Here is a 12,853-nt window from a genome sequence, read left to right on the forward strand (position 1 = left end):
GTCTAGTTCACTAGGCTAGGTTAGGAATAGAACAGCATTGGTTATGGTTAGGGTATGGGTTAGGCATAGTGGAGTCACTAAAATGAATGAAAGTCAATGCAGGGTCTACTCAAGGATACAGAGACAAGTACATGTGTGTGTGTGTGTGTGTGTGTGTGTGTGTGTGTGTGTGTGTGTGTGTGTGTGTGTGTGTGTGTGTGTGTGTGTGCATGAGAAAAGTCAGTGAGGTCGCTGTGGAATGAGAAACCAGTGTGGCGAGGTAGCTGGAAAGCCTGCAGTGGGACCTAAACACTGACTTCATTGTGGTTTAGCCTCTGCCTTATATTTTGTTTGGGGGATTGTGTCAGTGATTGCGGAAGAATTAGTGGTGACAGCGAGTTTTAGGAGTTGAAGAGGTGTACGTGCAGCTGGAAGGTTGCTGGTTTGAGTCTAGCCCTTGGAAGTAAATCATGAACTGCCAGCCTTACAGTGGGACAGCCAGTTGAGGTTTTGCAGTTATGTCACAAAACTACACTCGACCCATGTCTGGCGCCATTCAAGAGTCCCTCTCTTAGAGGCAAATGCTAAAAACTACTGTCCAGTAAAAACAGATACCTGTGAACATGTTTGGGCTTTGGGTGCTAGGTTTCAAGTACAGAAAGGGAAAAGTTCTTTTTTCCTTTCTTTAAGTTTTGGTCAAATGGAAACAATGGCTTTTAGGCTGAAGGTTAGCTGAGAAACCCCAGCATTCTTCATTCTCAGCCTTCATATTTGAGTCGGGTTGTTGCAACCCGTTGTTCTTGTGAAGATTGAATGGTGGGTGGTTAAAGTTAGCGCTGCCATGATGGAGGAGCATCATGGTCAATCCTTAAGTCTGCTGGATAATGTTGGAACAGTGAGCAATGGTGGAGTGGTTAGTCTCATGGTGGGTCGATCGCCATGTTTCCACTGTAGGAGTTCCAGGAAATGTCTAGGAGGGGGGAAATACGATGGTTCGTTCCTCTCAGCTGTTGTGTCTCCATGCAGAATTGGCCCTTTCAAGACTTAGCTAAGACGCCAGCTAGAGCTGTAGCGAAGTGTCGATGACGTCGACGGCTCGATTCTAAAAATTAGTCGACATCAGATCCGGTAGTCGATGCACCACGTCCACTTGTTGCATCCACAGGAGTTTGTAAATAGAGGAGGAATCTGCGTTTTTCCTCATGTTCACCCTCTTCTCCGCCTTCACTAACACCTCTGCCAAATACCGAAGACCCGGAACAATGTCCGTCCGCTACTAGATTCCTTTCCTGTTTTGCCCGCCTTCGTCTCCCGGCAACGGACAACAACTTCCGGGGTCAGATGCGCTGCTTCGTCTCTACCGCAGATGTAGAAAATCACCGGGAGCGTTTCTCCCTTCATAAAGAAGCTTCTTTCAGACATTAGGAGAGCTGTTTTGGTGGTAGCAGTCTCTCCTCCGTGCTGGTCTGTTTGCTGCTGGGTGTTTTTGGTTTATTTAAACTTGGTAACTTGAACTTAACGTTGGTAAAGCTACTGTTAGCATCTTCGCTAACAGCTTCTTGCATTTGGATAAGCTGTTACATTTTGGTTTATTAGTTTAGAGTTAATATTTTTTGTGGTGTAGATCTCCCTTGTATTACATTTAGAGTGTTGTGGGTTTTCGATTTAGTTTAAAATATCACCTTGAGTTTGGTTTAATCACCCAGTTTAGAGTTTGGACCTTTGGAGATCCTTGTTTTGGTCCAGAACTCTGTAATCTTTGCCCAGTAGGACATCCCTACTTATTTGTACTTTGTTTTAATTCCCCACAGGCAGAATTAGTTTTATTATTCCCAACCTGTGGATGGAAAGGTTTATGTTTTTTTGTTGTTGTAAATGAACCTGATCATCATTTTAACTTTTAAATCACATGTTATTGTCCCTTCCTTTTTTGCACACGAGTGAAACTCCCCAGGAAGAGTCGTAACACCACTCGCCTCACACACATAAGTGACCAGAACAAAGCAGCATGGAGACACTCCGTCTCCAACCACCTCTCAGGCAGCAGCCTGCACTCCCAAGTTCTACATGTCACCAGAACATAACCAACCGCAACCCAATAAAAGCAGTGTTATACAAAATGGAAGGCCTTATAGTGTTTATTCTCTTACAGTACCGAATCCGATTTATCAATTTTTTGAAGAATTCATTTGAGTTTTTCTGGTTTTTATTAATTGTGCAATAGAAAAATAATAGTTAGATTAATCATCTAAATTGTCATTAGAATAGTCGACTATTCGATAAAATAATCGTCAGAATATCTTAGGTGTGTTCTTGCTGTGTCTTGGTTCTAATTACATGCTCTCGTTCCTTTTTAAAACGCAGAAACGGTTCCGTTACCTGTTTTTTTCCTCAGCCTGAGGAAGTCTGCAGCCGCAGATGAAACGTAGCGAAAAAACAGGTAACGGAACCGTTTCTGTGTTTTAAAAAAGAGCGACAGCATGGAATCGTCAGAATAATCATTTTAAAAGTAATCGTTTACCCCCAGCCCTTACGTCAGCTTACCTGCAGTGAGTGATGTCACTGATCAGAACCAAAAATGTGTTCACAGACTTTAATAACGTTAAAAGCTTTAATCCGTCAAAGTGGCGTAATGTAATCCAGCTGTGGCTGTGTGACATTAAAAGTGGTGTTCAATAAACACCGTTTTTCACAACGCTTTGATGGAGACCATAAAGTGGCCAAAATGATGGTGTTGTGGGTTTTCCGTTGCATTTTTCAGCATTAGGGAGTTTAGAAAAGATTATTTTAAAGAAGCATCAACACTGCTATTTTTTTCTTCCATATTGTATCGCAAACAACTATTCCAATTTTACAAATGCCGTTTTCATGGTGATGTCTGCCAATGTAACTTCCCTTTTAGTTACAATCAGTCAGCATGAGTTAACCACAAGTAGCACTCATCCACTCTACCGAGCTGTGTTTGAGTACATACACCAGTTCAGGTACTCGGTTAGTTTCTGAAATGGTCTGGAAAATGGTCCTTTTGGGCCGACCCGGTAAAATGGAGACATGCGCATACCCTGAACAAGTTCTGTTAGTGGAAACAGGCTTTTTGCTTCCAAGCAAAATGACTGGTTGATGTAGTTAGTTAAGGTCGGGTTTAAAGATTATGACATTGGTTTTGCAAGGCAGTTCCTAAAGCCTGAAAGTGTCAACTTTGTCGGCTACCGGCTATTTTCCTGCAGGTTTGACATTTCCCTGCAGTTTAATTACTCTGGTTACTCCAGTGAGAATATATCTTTGAAGCTTATTTCTGGACCTTGAGTCATTCAGTTTAGGATCACATCAAATGACTCATGGACTGACTCATCTACAAGATCAAAACATCACAAATTACACCCGTTTAGCACCTCAGGAGTTAACCACAGAAAAGCAAAGAAACAAAGGCTACGTTCACACTCCAGGTGAAAGCCTGCCCTAATGGCTTGCCCTCAAAATCGAAGAGACAAACAACAAAAAGTGGGGAACTGTGTTGCTTTTGAATATAACTCAAATAAAGATAGCTTGAACATTGGGTCAACAAACAAACTTTTGTTTAGAGATGTGTCTTTTTGATGTATTTGTGTAGTTTGACTTATTTTTTTGTGAAACCCAAATAAACCTAGTTGTTTGTCTTGTTTTTTTATTTCTTTCTGCATGAAGTAGCAGTATTTTATCATAATGCATCTTTTTTTCCACATTTTAACAGGATTTTACGACGACAGCCATAAATTTAGTTGGATAATCTGTTTTTGTCCTCTCTCCTGTAGGAAATAAAAGGCAGCCACTATGCTTTCGCTGGACGAGCCATTGGACTTGAAGCTTCCCTCTGGACAAACTCGAGGCTCTGTAATTTTGGGAAAGAGGACTATTTCTGCCTCCTTGTATGCCCCTCTGAACTCTTCACGACAGAGGCTGCAGTGCACAACCTTTCCATCCCCTCCCTCATCACCAGGTACTTGATAATCAGGGCCACATTAGAACAACATGCTGTATTTAGAGCCACAGACGTAGAAACAAGCTTGGTGCAAATGCACACATGACAGCAATAACATTGTGCAGCAATGAGTCCATTGCAGATAATTTAATATTGTCACAAGATGATTCTCTGTTCTCACTTTCCCTACAACCCGATAGTTAAAATCCAACGAACAGTTGCTCTTTTCTGTCGTCAGACACAGCGTCAGCAGGTTTGAGTGTTGCCTGTAACCAGAGGTGTGTGACAGTGACATGTAGTGATCCACAGCTCAAACAGATACTATAAACTCTTTAAACCCATGGTACAACACGATGAAAGTCCTAGACATACACCTATTATGAGTTAAATTAAAATATGAGTAACAGCTGCAGGTATTTTTGCAAGATTCCTCTTTTGAAAATATTAAGATAAGGTAATAATGAAGCCTGCTTCGAAGCAGATTTCTGCCAACTTTAAACAACTATATTCTCAAATGCTACATATACAACAGCAGAAAAGAAAATGAGAACTTGCTAGCTTCAGCACTTATGTTAGGAAATGTCAACACTATGTGTAATGGGAATCTAATTAATTAAAGCTGTTATTGCTAATCTGCAAACAAGCTAAGTTTTGAACACATACAGGGTCACAAAACACTCACCCTCCCCTCGGGTATCTTTCCTGGATCCGCATCCACTGGAACCAGAAACCCGCATTGCCAGAAGAAACGAGATTATGCTAAACACCAGTCGCTGTTTTATAGGTCCAAACATCTTTTGTTGTCCGTGACTTCAAACGGTGTTTTCCTTTTTGGGACCCTGGCAGTTTGTCCATAGTTGAAGTGGTAACAGCCGGCTGTTTCTACTTCTCTGGTATTGTTGAACGAAGAACCTCTCACACCAGTGGTGTTCTGTTGCTAAATACATGAGTGCGTAATGAGTGGAGGGTCCATGGAACTGTGGCGAGGCTGATAACTCCTACGCCTATCTCCTGCGTTAGCTTCTGATAGAAAATAGACGGTGAAAGTCTAGGATTTGAAAATCCTCACACTGTGATGTCACACTGTGAATTAGCATTCATGGTCTCAACTATCTTGGCTCGCGCCCTTCCACAGGAAAACTTTTTAAAAATGTTTTTTGCAGCAAGGAGAGGGAGTGGAGAGTGTTTTGGTGGTAGTGACTTTGAATCATGGCTGAACGTGTTCTGTTAGCCAATCAGAAGCTAGGTGTGTGCATATCATTAATAATAATGAGTAATCCTGCTCACTTCAGCCCACCTCTGCACAAGCTAACCTTTGCATCTCAGAACAGGAGCATCATAGCTTTTTTCCTTAATGACTCATATATCATTGATTTACAATAGACAACATTGCAATTGTATTGAATAAATGAGTAAACTACACCTTTAATTCATTTTCAACAACATTGTGGTGGATATTTCCGGAGATTAATGGTAAAATCTACACATCGTTTCTTTAATATTAACAATAATATTAAGCAGTTGTTGATACTTTATTTAATAGTTTGTTAAAGCTTAATAATGCACTAAGTAATGTTAATAAAAGGACTGTTATTGTAAAGTGTTACCAGTTAGTTGTGTTCACATCTGTGTAATCTGTGCGTTTTCCATGCTCAGCCGACCGTGTTTTTTGGACCTGCTCTCTGGCGGTTTGCTTTTTTGAAGCCAATACAAAACACCCACTACCGACTGATTGGCTGGCTGAGGTTCACACCTGCCTATAGTGGGAGCCTCTGATTGGTGGATATAATCAGCCTAGCAGCAGCTTCCTGCATGTGTGATTCATAATGAGTCTGGATGTAGTTGATTAAACATCTTCTCTGACTTCTACTCGGACCTACCACTCCAGCCGTGGCAGTGCGAGGACTGACTGTCATGAGGAGCACACAGCAGTCTCAGTGAGAGAGTAAGAAGCTGTGTGCTTAATGTCAGAGTCTCCAAAAGCAGCAGTGTTTATGGCCGTCTTTGTTTATTAACTTAAGGAGAACACAATGGATTTTGCACGTTTTTTGCGCCGTCCAAGTGCTCTGAGACATTTGCGTTCCTGAGAAGGCTGTGTGAATGACAGACACCATGGTATGAACAAAACCTGGCCACGCGGGGGTGGGCCGACCAAATCAAAACTGGAGGACCAGATGTAAAAATTCCATAAAGAAAGTCAAAAGTCATTGTCAGAGAAGAGCACAGTTACACTTTAGATAGATCAGAAAGACCATTAAAGCTAAAACAATGTAGATGGTGCAGCAACTGAGATCAAAAATGCAATCAAACTAAAATGTACACCCTAACATGTGTTTCAACTCTTATCTTGGTTCCAGATTCCCAGTCTTCTCAGGAACGACCCGGGTCCTGCTTCACTCCTCCAGCCATGGACCTCAGCCTATCTCCACCCTCCCTCCATGCCCCTTCCCTCTCCCCATCTTCATCCTTGCCCTCTTCTCCTTGTCCTTCTTCACCCCTGGAGTCCAGCAGCAGCCCTCAACCACACCTCCTTTCTCGGGTGAGCAGTGTTGACCAGTACCTGTGGATACTTTTTGTCAGGGGCGTTTTTAGTCCATTTTCGGGGGTGCTGAAGCACCCCTAAATAAAATCTAAGCACCCCTAAAATTAGACAATTGAAAACAATAAATTATTACTATGTGTTTATTTTAAATACACTTGTAAAAAATAAAAAGCACACAGTGCTTGGTTGGTTGAAGTTATATTTTAACAACAAAAATGCAGCAAACCTCCTCTGCCACAGATTTCCAAGTATAGACAGGTTCATGCTAAAGCCTAAAGAAGAATCTAACATTAAGGTGCTGGGGTTGTGTTGTTTCAGATACATACAAATGCTTTTAAAGCACATTAAAGAAAGGTTAAAGTAATTTAATTGAATCCTTGATTGCTTATTCTGACTTTGTCAGAGATTATAGTCAGAGATCTCTTTTTTCCTCTTGTCGAAATATCTACTAAATGAGCTTTGTTGTCAGTTTAGAAAAACCATAATTTTGTTTCTATTTAGTTTTAAAATTTAGGATTAAAAAATGTGCAAAAAGTGTATGAATATATTTTCAATGGGATGTTGATATTAGTGTAAAATTAAGTAAAAGTACAAATAAATAAGAATGGCCTAAGTATCAGGGTTCTGCTTTTTGCAGATGATGTGGTCCTGTCTGCTACATCAGAATGTAATCTCCAGCTTTTACTTTTCGCAGCCGAGGGTGAAGCGGCTAGGATGAGAATCAGCTCCTCCAAATCTGAGACCATGGTCTTGAATCGGAAAAGGGAATTCCTTCTTCAGATCAGAGACGAGGTCCTGCCTCGAGTGGAGTTTAAGTATCTCAGGGTCTTGTTCACACGTGAGAGAAAGATGCAGTGTGAAACCGATAGGTGGATTGGTTCTGCGTCTGCAGTGATGCGGGCGTTGTATCGATCTGTGGTGGTGAAGAGAGAGCTGAGCCAGAAAGCAAAGCTCTTGATTTACCGATTGATCTATGCTCCAACCCTCACCTATGGTCATGAGCTTTGGGTAGTGACCGAAAGAACGAGATCGTGGATACAAGCAGCCAAATCTAGTTTTCTCTGCAGTGTGTGTGCTCTCCTTTAGCGATAGGGTGAGAAGCTCGGTCATCCGAGAAGGGCTTGGAGAAGACCTGCTGCTCCTCCACTTTGAGAGGAGCCAGCTGAGATGGCTCAGGCTTCTGTTCAGGATGCCTCCTGGACTCCTCCCTGATGAGGTTTTCCAGGCATGTCCAACCAAGAGAAGACCCTATGTCTCTCGTCTGGCCAGGGAATGCCTTGGTATTCCCTCAGAGGAGTTGGTCCATGTAACTGGGGAGAGGGAAGTCTGGGCCTCTCAGCTTGGGCTGCTGCCCCCACGAACCAACTCTGAATAAACGGCTGAAAAAAGATGGATGACAAATAAATAAATACAAAAATACTATTAGTACTTTTAGTGGCAACTCCAACAAATGTTTCATTCCCTGTGCATCTTTCAGTGTTTCCCCTACATAGACTCAGGCGTGGCACTACAATTTCTGGCGTGGTACAACGCCATCAACCCTTCATCGATCTCACAGATGTGAAAGAGTCTGCGAATGTACCCCACTCCCCTCACATAAGGCACATGGCAGCGAAACCACCCCCCATCCCACGGCTGGAAACATTTCTAGGGGAATCACTGTCTTTAATCTGCTCGTATTATAAAACTCCAACAACCTGGACACATCAAGCCTGGACTAGCTAATTTTCCACTAATGGCAGAGTCCTTAAAACATTTGTGAAACCTTTACCTCTGATTTGTGAAAGTTAAACTTCCTTCCCTGAGGGCCGGTATCCAGCATGTTTTGGTTGTTTTCCTAATCCAACACACTTGATTCACCTGTTCAGCAGCTCTGCAGAGGCCTGCCAATCACCTGTTGATTAAAATCAGGTGTGTTGAAGCAGGAAAAACAGTGGGTGTTTCTCAGTGTCAAGGCACCTGGCCCTGTGAGGCGATGTCTTGCGAGGCCAGGCGCCTTGCTTACGAGGACACTGTCCTTCCTTGGTCAAAAGAAAACGGTTAAATGGAACAGACTTGCATCACGTGACTGCGGCTTCCACGGCGGTCACGTAACGTCACGTGACACGGGAGATAACGTTACATTTTATATGTATTGGTGTCAATATAAGTATATAACAAGACTTTTACTTTTTAAATTGTGTATTTATTTATTAAATTAAATATATAAGCGAGTTACTACCCGCTATCCACCGAAGCTGCAACTACTAAGCAACTAACCATCCATAGAAAACTTCTGTGGATCTAAAAAATGTCACGGTGTGGAGGGAAGGTGAGGGAGGAAGAGCGGATCCTTCAGGCAGGTAAATCAACCCAGGCCAGACAGCAATAGACATTTGGTTCCTCTTTAATGGTCAGGAGTGCAGACACGACAGGGTAGACAGATGTGAACATAAACTGACATGTAACGAGTACGAACCGACAAACCCACAAACAACACACAAGGCTTATATACACACTGGGATGGGTAATCAGGTAATAAGAGGCAGGTGGACACAATAAAGGTAAAACCCAAGGCACAGGGGAGCAACAATGTGACAATACCCCTTCTCAAGGGCGGCTCCTGACGCCCAGCAGCACCCGTTCATGGTTAACACACAAAAACATAAGAGTCACCAAAGTCCCTGAGAGTCAGGGGACTAGCATCCAAGGGCGGAGCAAGGCCACTGGGCACATGGACACATCAGGAACAGGAACTCGAGACCATTGGAACCAGGAGCACAGGAGGCGAGACCAGAGGAACTAGGAGACCACAAGAACACAAACTTGAAAGACAGGATTACTCAAGCGGGGCAAAGCAGGAACCGCCTCTAACCAGTTATAATGAAGGCAACCAGAGGAGCAGCAGGAGGACGAGTAGGCATGGAGAAATCCAGCAGCAGCGGCGTAACGCCCCTCCCTCCCACCAGAAGAAGAGGAGGCATCCAGAGGAGAGACACCGCACCGAAAGCGCAGATCCAGAAGGCGAAGACGCAGCGCCCTCGAAGCCTGACCCACCAGGAACACAGAGGTGGCGCCAGGTTACGCTGTGCCAGGCCAGCAGCGTCAACAGCAGATGGAGATGAGGAAAACGACCAGATCAACTACCCAAAGAGTCGTGGATGCACCAATCCGGCGTCGCGTCCTCCTCGACCTTGAGCACAGGACATCCCCAGAAGACCTGGGCAACTCAATGCAGGATCCTTTTGGTCGGTTCGTTCTGTCACGGTGTGGAGGGAAGGTGAGGGAGGAAGAGCGGATCCTTCAGGCAGGTAAATCAACCCAGGCAAGACAGCAATAGACATTTGGTTCCTCTTTAATGGTCAGGAGTGCAGACACGACAGGGTAGACAGACTTTTAAACTTGAAATTTGCCCCCGAAGTAGCTGCCGGTTTCTAATCCGCCATCCTTTAGAAAATACTGCGGTGTAGTCTGGGAAATTTTTGACCAAGGCTGGGCTACAAGACACCTCCTGTGCATCCTTACTCAGCTAGCTAAATGGCTTACAAACGGAGAACACACGCCTCGGTAGAACATGAACATTGGAACGCGTCTTGGCGGCTCCTAATGACCTATCTCCTAGGCAACCAGGGCAGGGCCAAGACATCAAGGCCAGGTTCCTTGGCATTGGGAAACACCTAATAAAACATGTTGAAAACTGGCCCTCAGGGAAGGGAGTTGGATATCACCAAGAGCATTTGAACCTGTGAGTGTTTTGCTTCTATTTTACAAATGTGGCACTGAAATTATGTTAAAATGTACAAAACTGTGAAACTGTTTCCTGGATAGGCACCTCTCTGGATGCCTAGCACCCCTAAACCTCAGATCCTACAATCACTCCTGCTTTATGATAGCATAAAACATATCAAAAGAAAACAACAGCAGATTAATAATCCAAAGCAAAGTAGGGAATCTTATTTTTTTAAACAAACTTCAGCATCAGATGGTGATTTCTGAAATCTTTCCCAAAACCTTAGGAAGCGGCTCATCTTCGCAGCCTTGAAAGTGGAGCTTCTCAGCAGAGTTATCCATTTTATCTTCCCACCCAAAGCCTCCAGCAGGGCTACAGCTTCCCTTCTTCCACCTTCAACAGTCAGCACAGAGACAAACCCCTGTCTCCTGAGCCCTCACCAGACAGTCAGCTGATCTGCCGATGGAAGAAGGTAAATATCAACCAAGGTTATAAAATTATGAATGATCTATATTAGGTTAAGTAAACATGTTTCTGTTGCTGCCTGAACGTATCCGACAACTGCTTCATTATTCCCCTCTTTGTTTTGTTTTAACTTTTTCAGAGAGCTTCTTAAAGTTTAGACTTCACTATCAAACAATAGCTATAGCAAATATATGGAGCCTGTCAGGGGTCAGGAAGTGAAAATATTTTGAGGTTGCAAGAATTTGTTCCATCAGTTTAGAAAACCGTGAATCTGACCCTCTCTGGGCCAGATGCGTTTGTAATAGCTAATGAGCTGTGAGATGACAGTCCTCCTCAGAAGACGCCGCCTGCTTTGTGCGGGTTAACGTGGAAGGATCACCATGACACGGTTCGTCTTTGGAGATGGAACAGATTCTCAGTTTATTTTGACAAGCAACAGAAACACAAAGCGAACAACATTAGAGGCTCCTATTGTCCTCATCCACAACACAGGGACAAATGAGCAGATCTCAGGAGGGACAAACAGTTTATAAATGAATGAAGACATAAATAAATAAGCAACTAACTTTTATATATTTACATACCTGACTAACTCCTCTCCAGTTGCAGAACATATTTTGTGTAATTGTATAAAAATGAACTAATCTTAAACTGTTACAAAGAAGTATGAGTAATTAGATTGCTATAACATGTTTGTGTCTGGGCCTGTTGTGCAGATTCTTAACATCTTTATTCTGTCATGGGGCTTTAGCTGCTACGATGTAGTGGATCATCCACTAAAACTCGATCCATGGCTGTTACCCATTGCCTTTGGCGTATTTTATCAGCTGGAAACCTGTACATTTTACGTTTATTGTCCTTCTTTCATCTACCTGTGCAGCCTACAGCTCTACGTGTGTTAACCATGCTGATAAATTTTATTTAGCTCTGTTTATTGAAAACGGACAGATAATACGACGAAGGTGGGGTGTCTACCTGCCCTCCAGCCAGAAGTTGGGGGTGGGGTGGGGGGGGGGGGGGGGGGGGGGCATCACGTGTCAAGGAGTCTGTAAGCAAAGTATTTTGCTACTGCTGTGATTTGTTTAGATTTCTAGGCTACAAAATCACAACAGGTACACTTTTTAAAATGCTAACCAGCACACACACACACACACACACACACACACACACACACACACACACACACACACACACACACACACACACATGTTTCCACTATCGGACAAGAAAGGATATTTCTGTTTCAACAAAGCTTTTTATAATAATTACAGAGAAGAGTGTTAAAGATGTGGATCACAGAAAAACATTTATTATTATTATTGTTATTATTTCTGGTTATAATCAGTCATTCTATTTCCATTTAGGCTGAACACGAAAATAGTTTCCTACACCTATCTTCTGCATTACCCTAGTGTTCATTTTGTTGACTAAATAGTTTAGGGTTTTTTGTGACAAATACATTTTTTGCAGAATAAAACTAAACAAAAACTGATACATACATGCCAATAAAGACTACATTATGACAATAAATGATCAACATTTTTGTTGACAAATAAAAGACGACAACAAAAATGGACAGAAATTAACATCCAATCAGAAAACGGAGATGATGGAAGACCGGAAAAGCAAACCAATCAGCAAATGGAACAGGTGGGACTAGATGAGAAAAGAACCAAGGAGCCGGCGCCAATGTTCAGCAGGCCTCGTCTCCGTCACTGTGTCCCAGGGCAGCTGTGGCCACATTGTAGCTCATCCCTACCAGCGTGTGAATGGTCGTGTGAAGGATTGTGTTGTGAAGCACCTTGGGGGGTGGGAGAACCCTGAGAAGACACGATACAAATACAGGCCATTTACCATTAATGCTTATTTATACAATTATAAATATAGAGTTGTTTTGATCCAAAGTGTGAAATGTGATTTTTTAATATTTCTTTACAGTTTCAAATAGGTGTATTTAATTCAATATAGCACCAAATCACAACAAGAGTCGTCTCAAGGCACTTCACAAGGTAAACATTCCAATACAGGTCAGTTCAGTAGGCCAATCAGTAAAAAGTTTCCTATATAAGGAACCCAGAAAATTGCATGAAGTCACTGACTAGTGTCAGAGACTTTACAGCAATCCTCATACTAAGCAAGCATGTAGCGACAGTGGAGAGGAAAACTCCCTTTTAACAGGAAGAAACCTCCAGAGGATCCT

The 12,853-nt window shown here is 42.8% G+C and overlaps 1 protein-coding gene across 1 annotated transcript in view; it reads left to right on the forward strand.

The window, feature by feature from the left end:
- The window catches only part of LOC107389719 (zinc finger protein GLIS2), a 54,814-nt gene that overhangs the window by 26,252 nt on the left and 15,709 nt on the right, over positions 1–12,853 (forward strand). Inside the window, exons 2-4 of the mRNA XM_015965991.3 lie at positions 3,771–3,955; positions 6,295–6,476; positions 10,475–10,660. Coding sequence (XP_015821477.1) covers positions 3,790–3,955; positions 6,295–6,476; positions 10,475–10,660 — 534 coding nt within the window. The 5' untranslated portion in view covers positions 3,771–3,789. The remainder of the gene's footprint in view (positions 1–3,770; positions 3,956–6,294; positions 6,477–10,474; positions 10,661–12,853) is intronic.

This window comes from Nothobranchius furzeri, chromosome 4, assembly GCF_043380555.1.
Source record: "Nothobranchius furzeri strain GRZ-AD chromosome 4, NfurGRZ-RIMD1, whole genome shotgun sequence".
In the NCBI taxonomy this organism is placed as follows: Eukaryota; Metazoa; Chordata; class Actinopteri; order Cyprinodontiformes; family Nothobranchiidae; genus Nothobranchius; species Nothobranchius furzeri.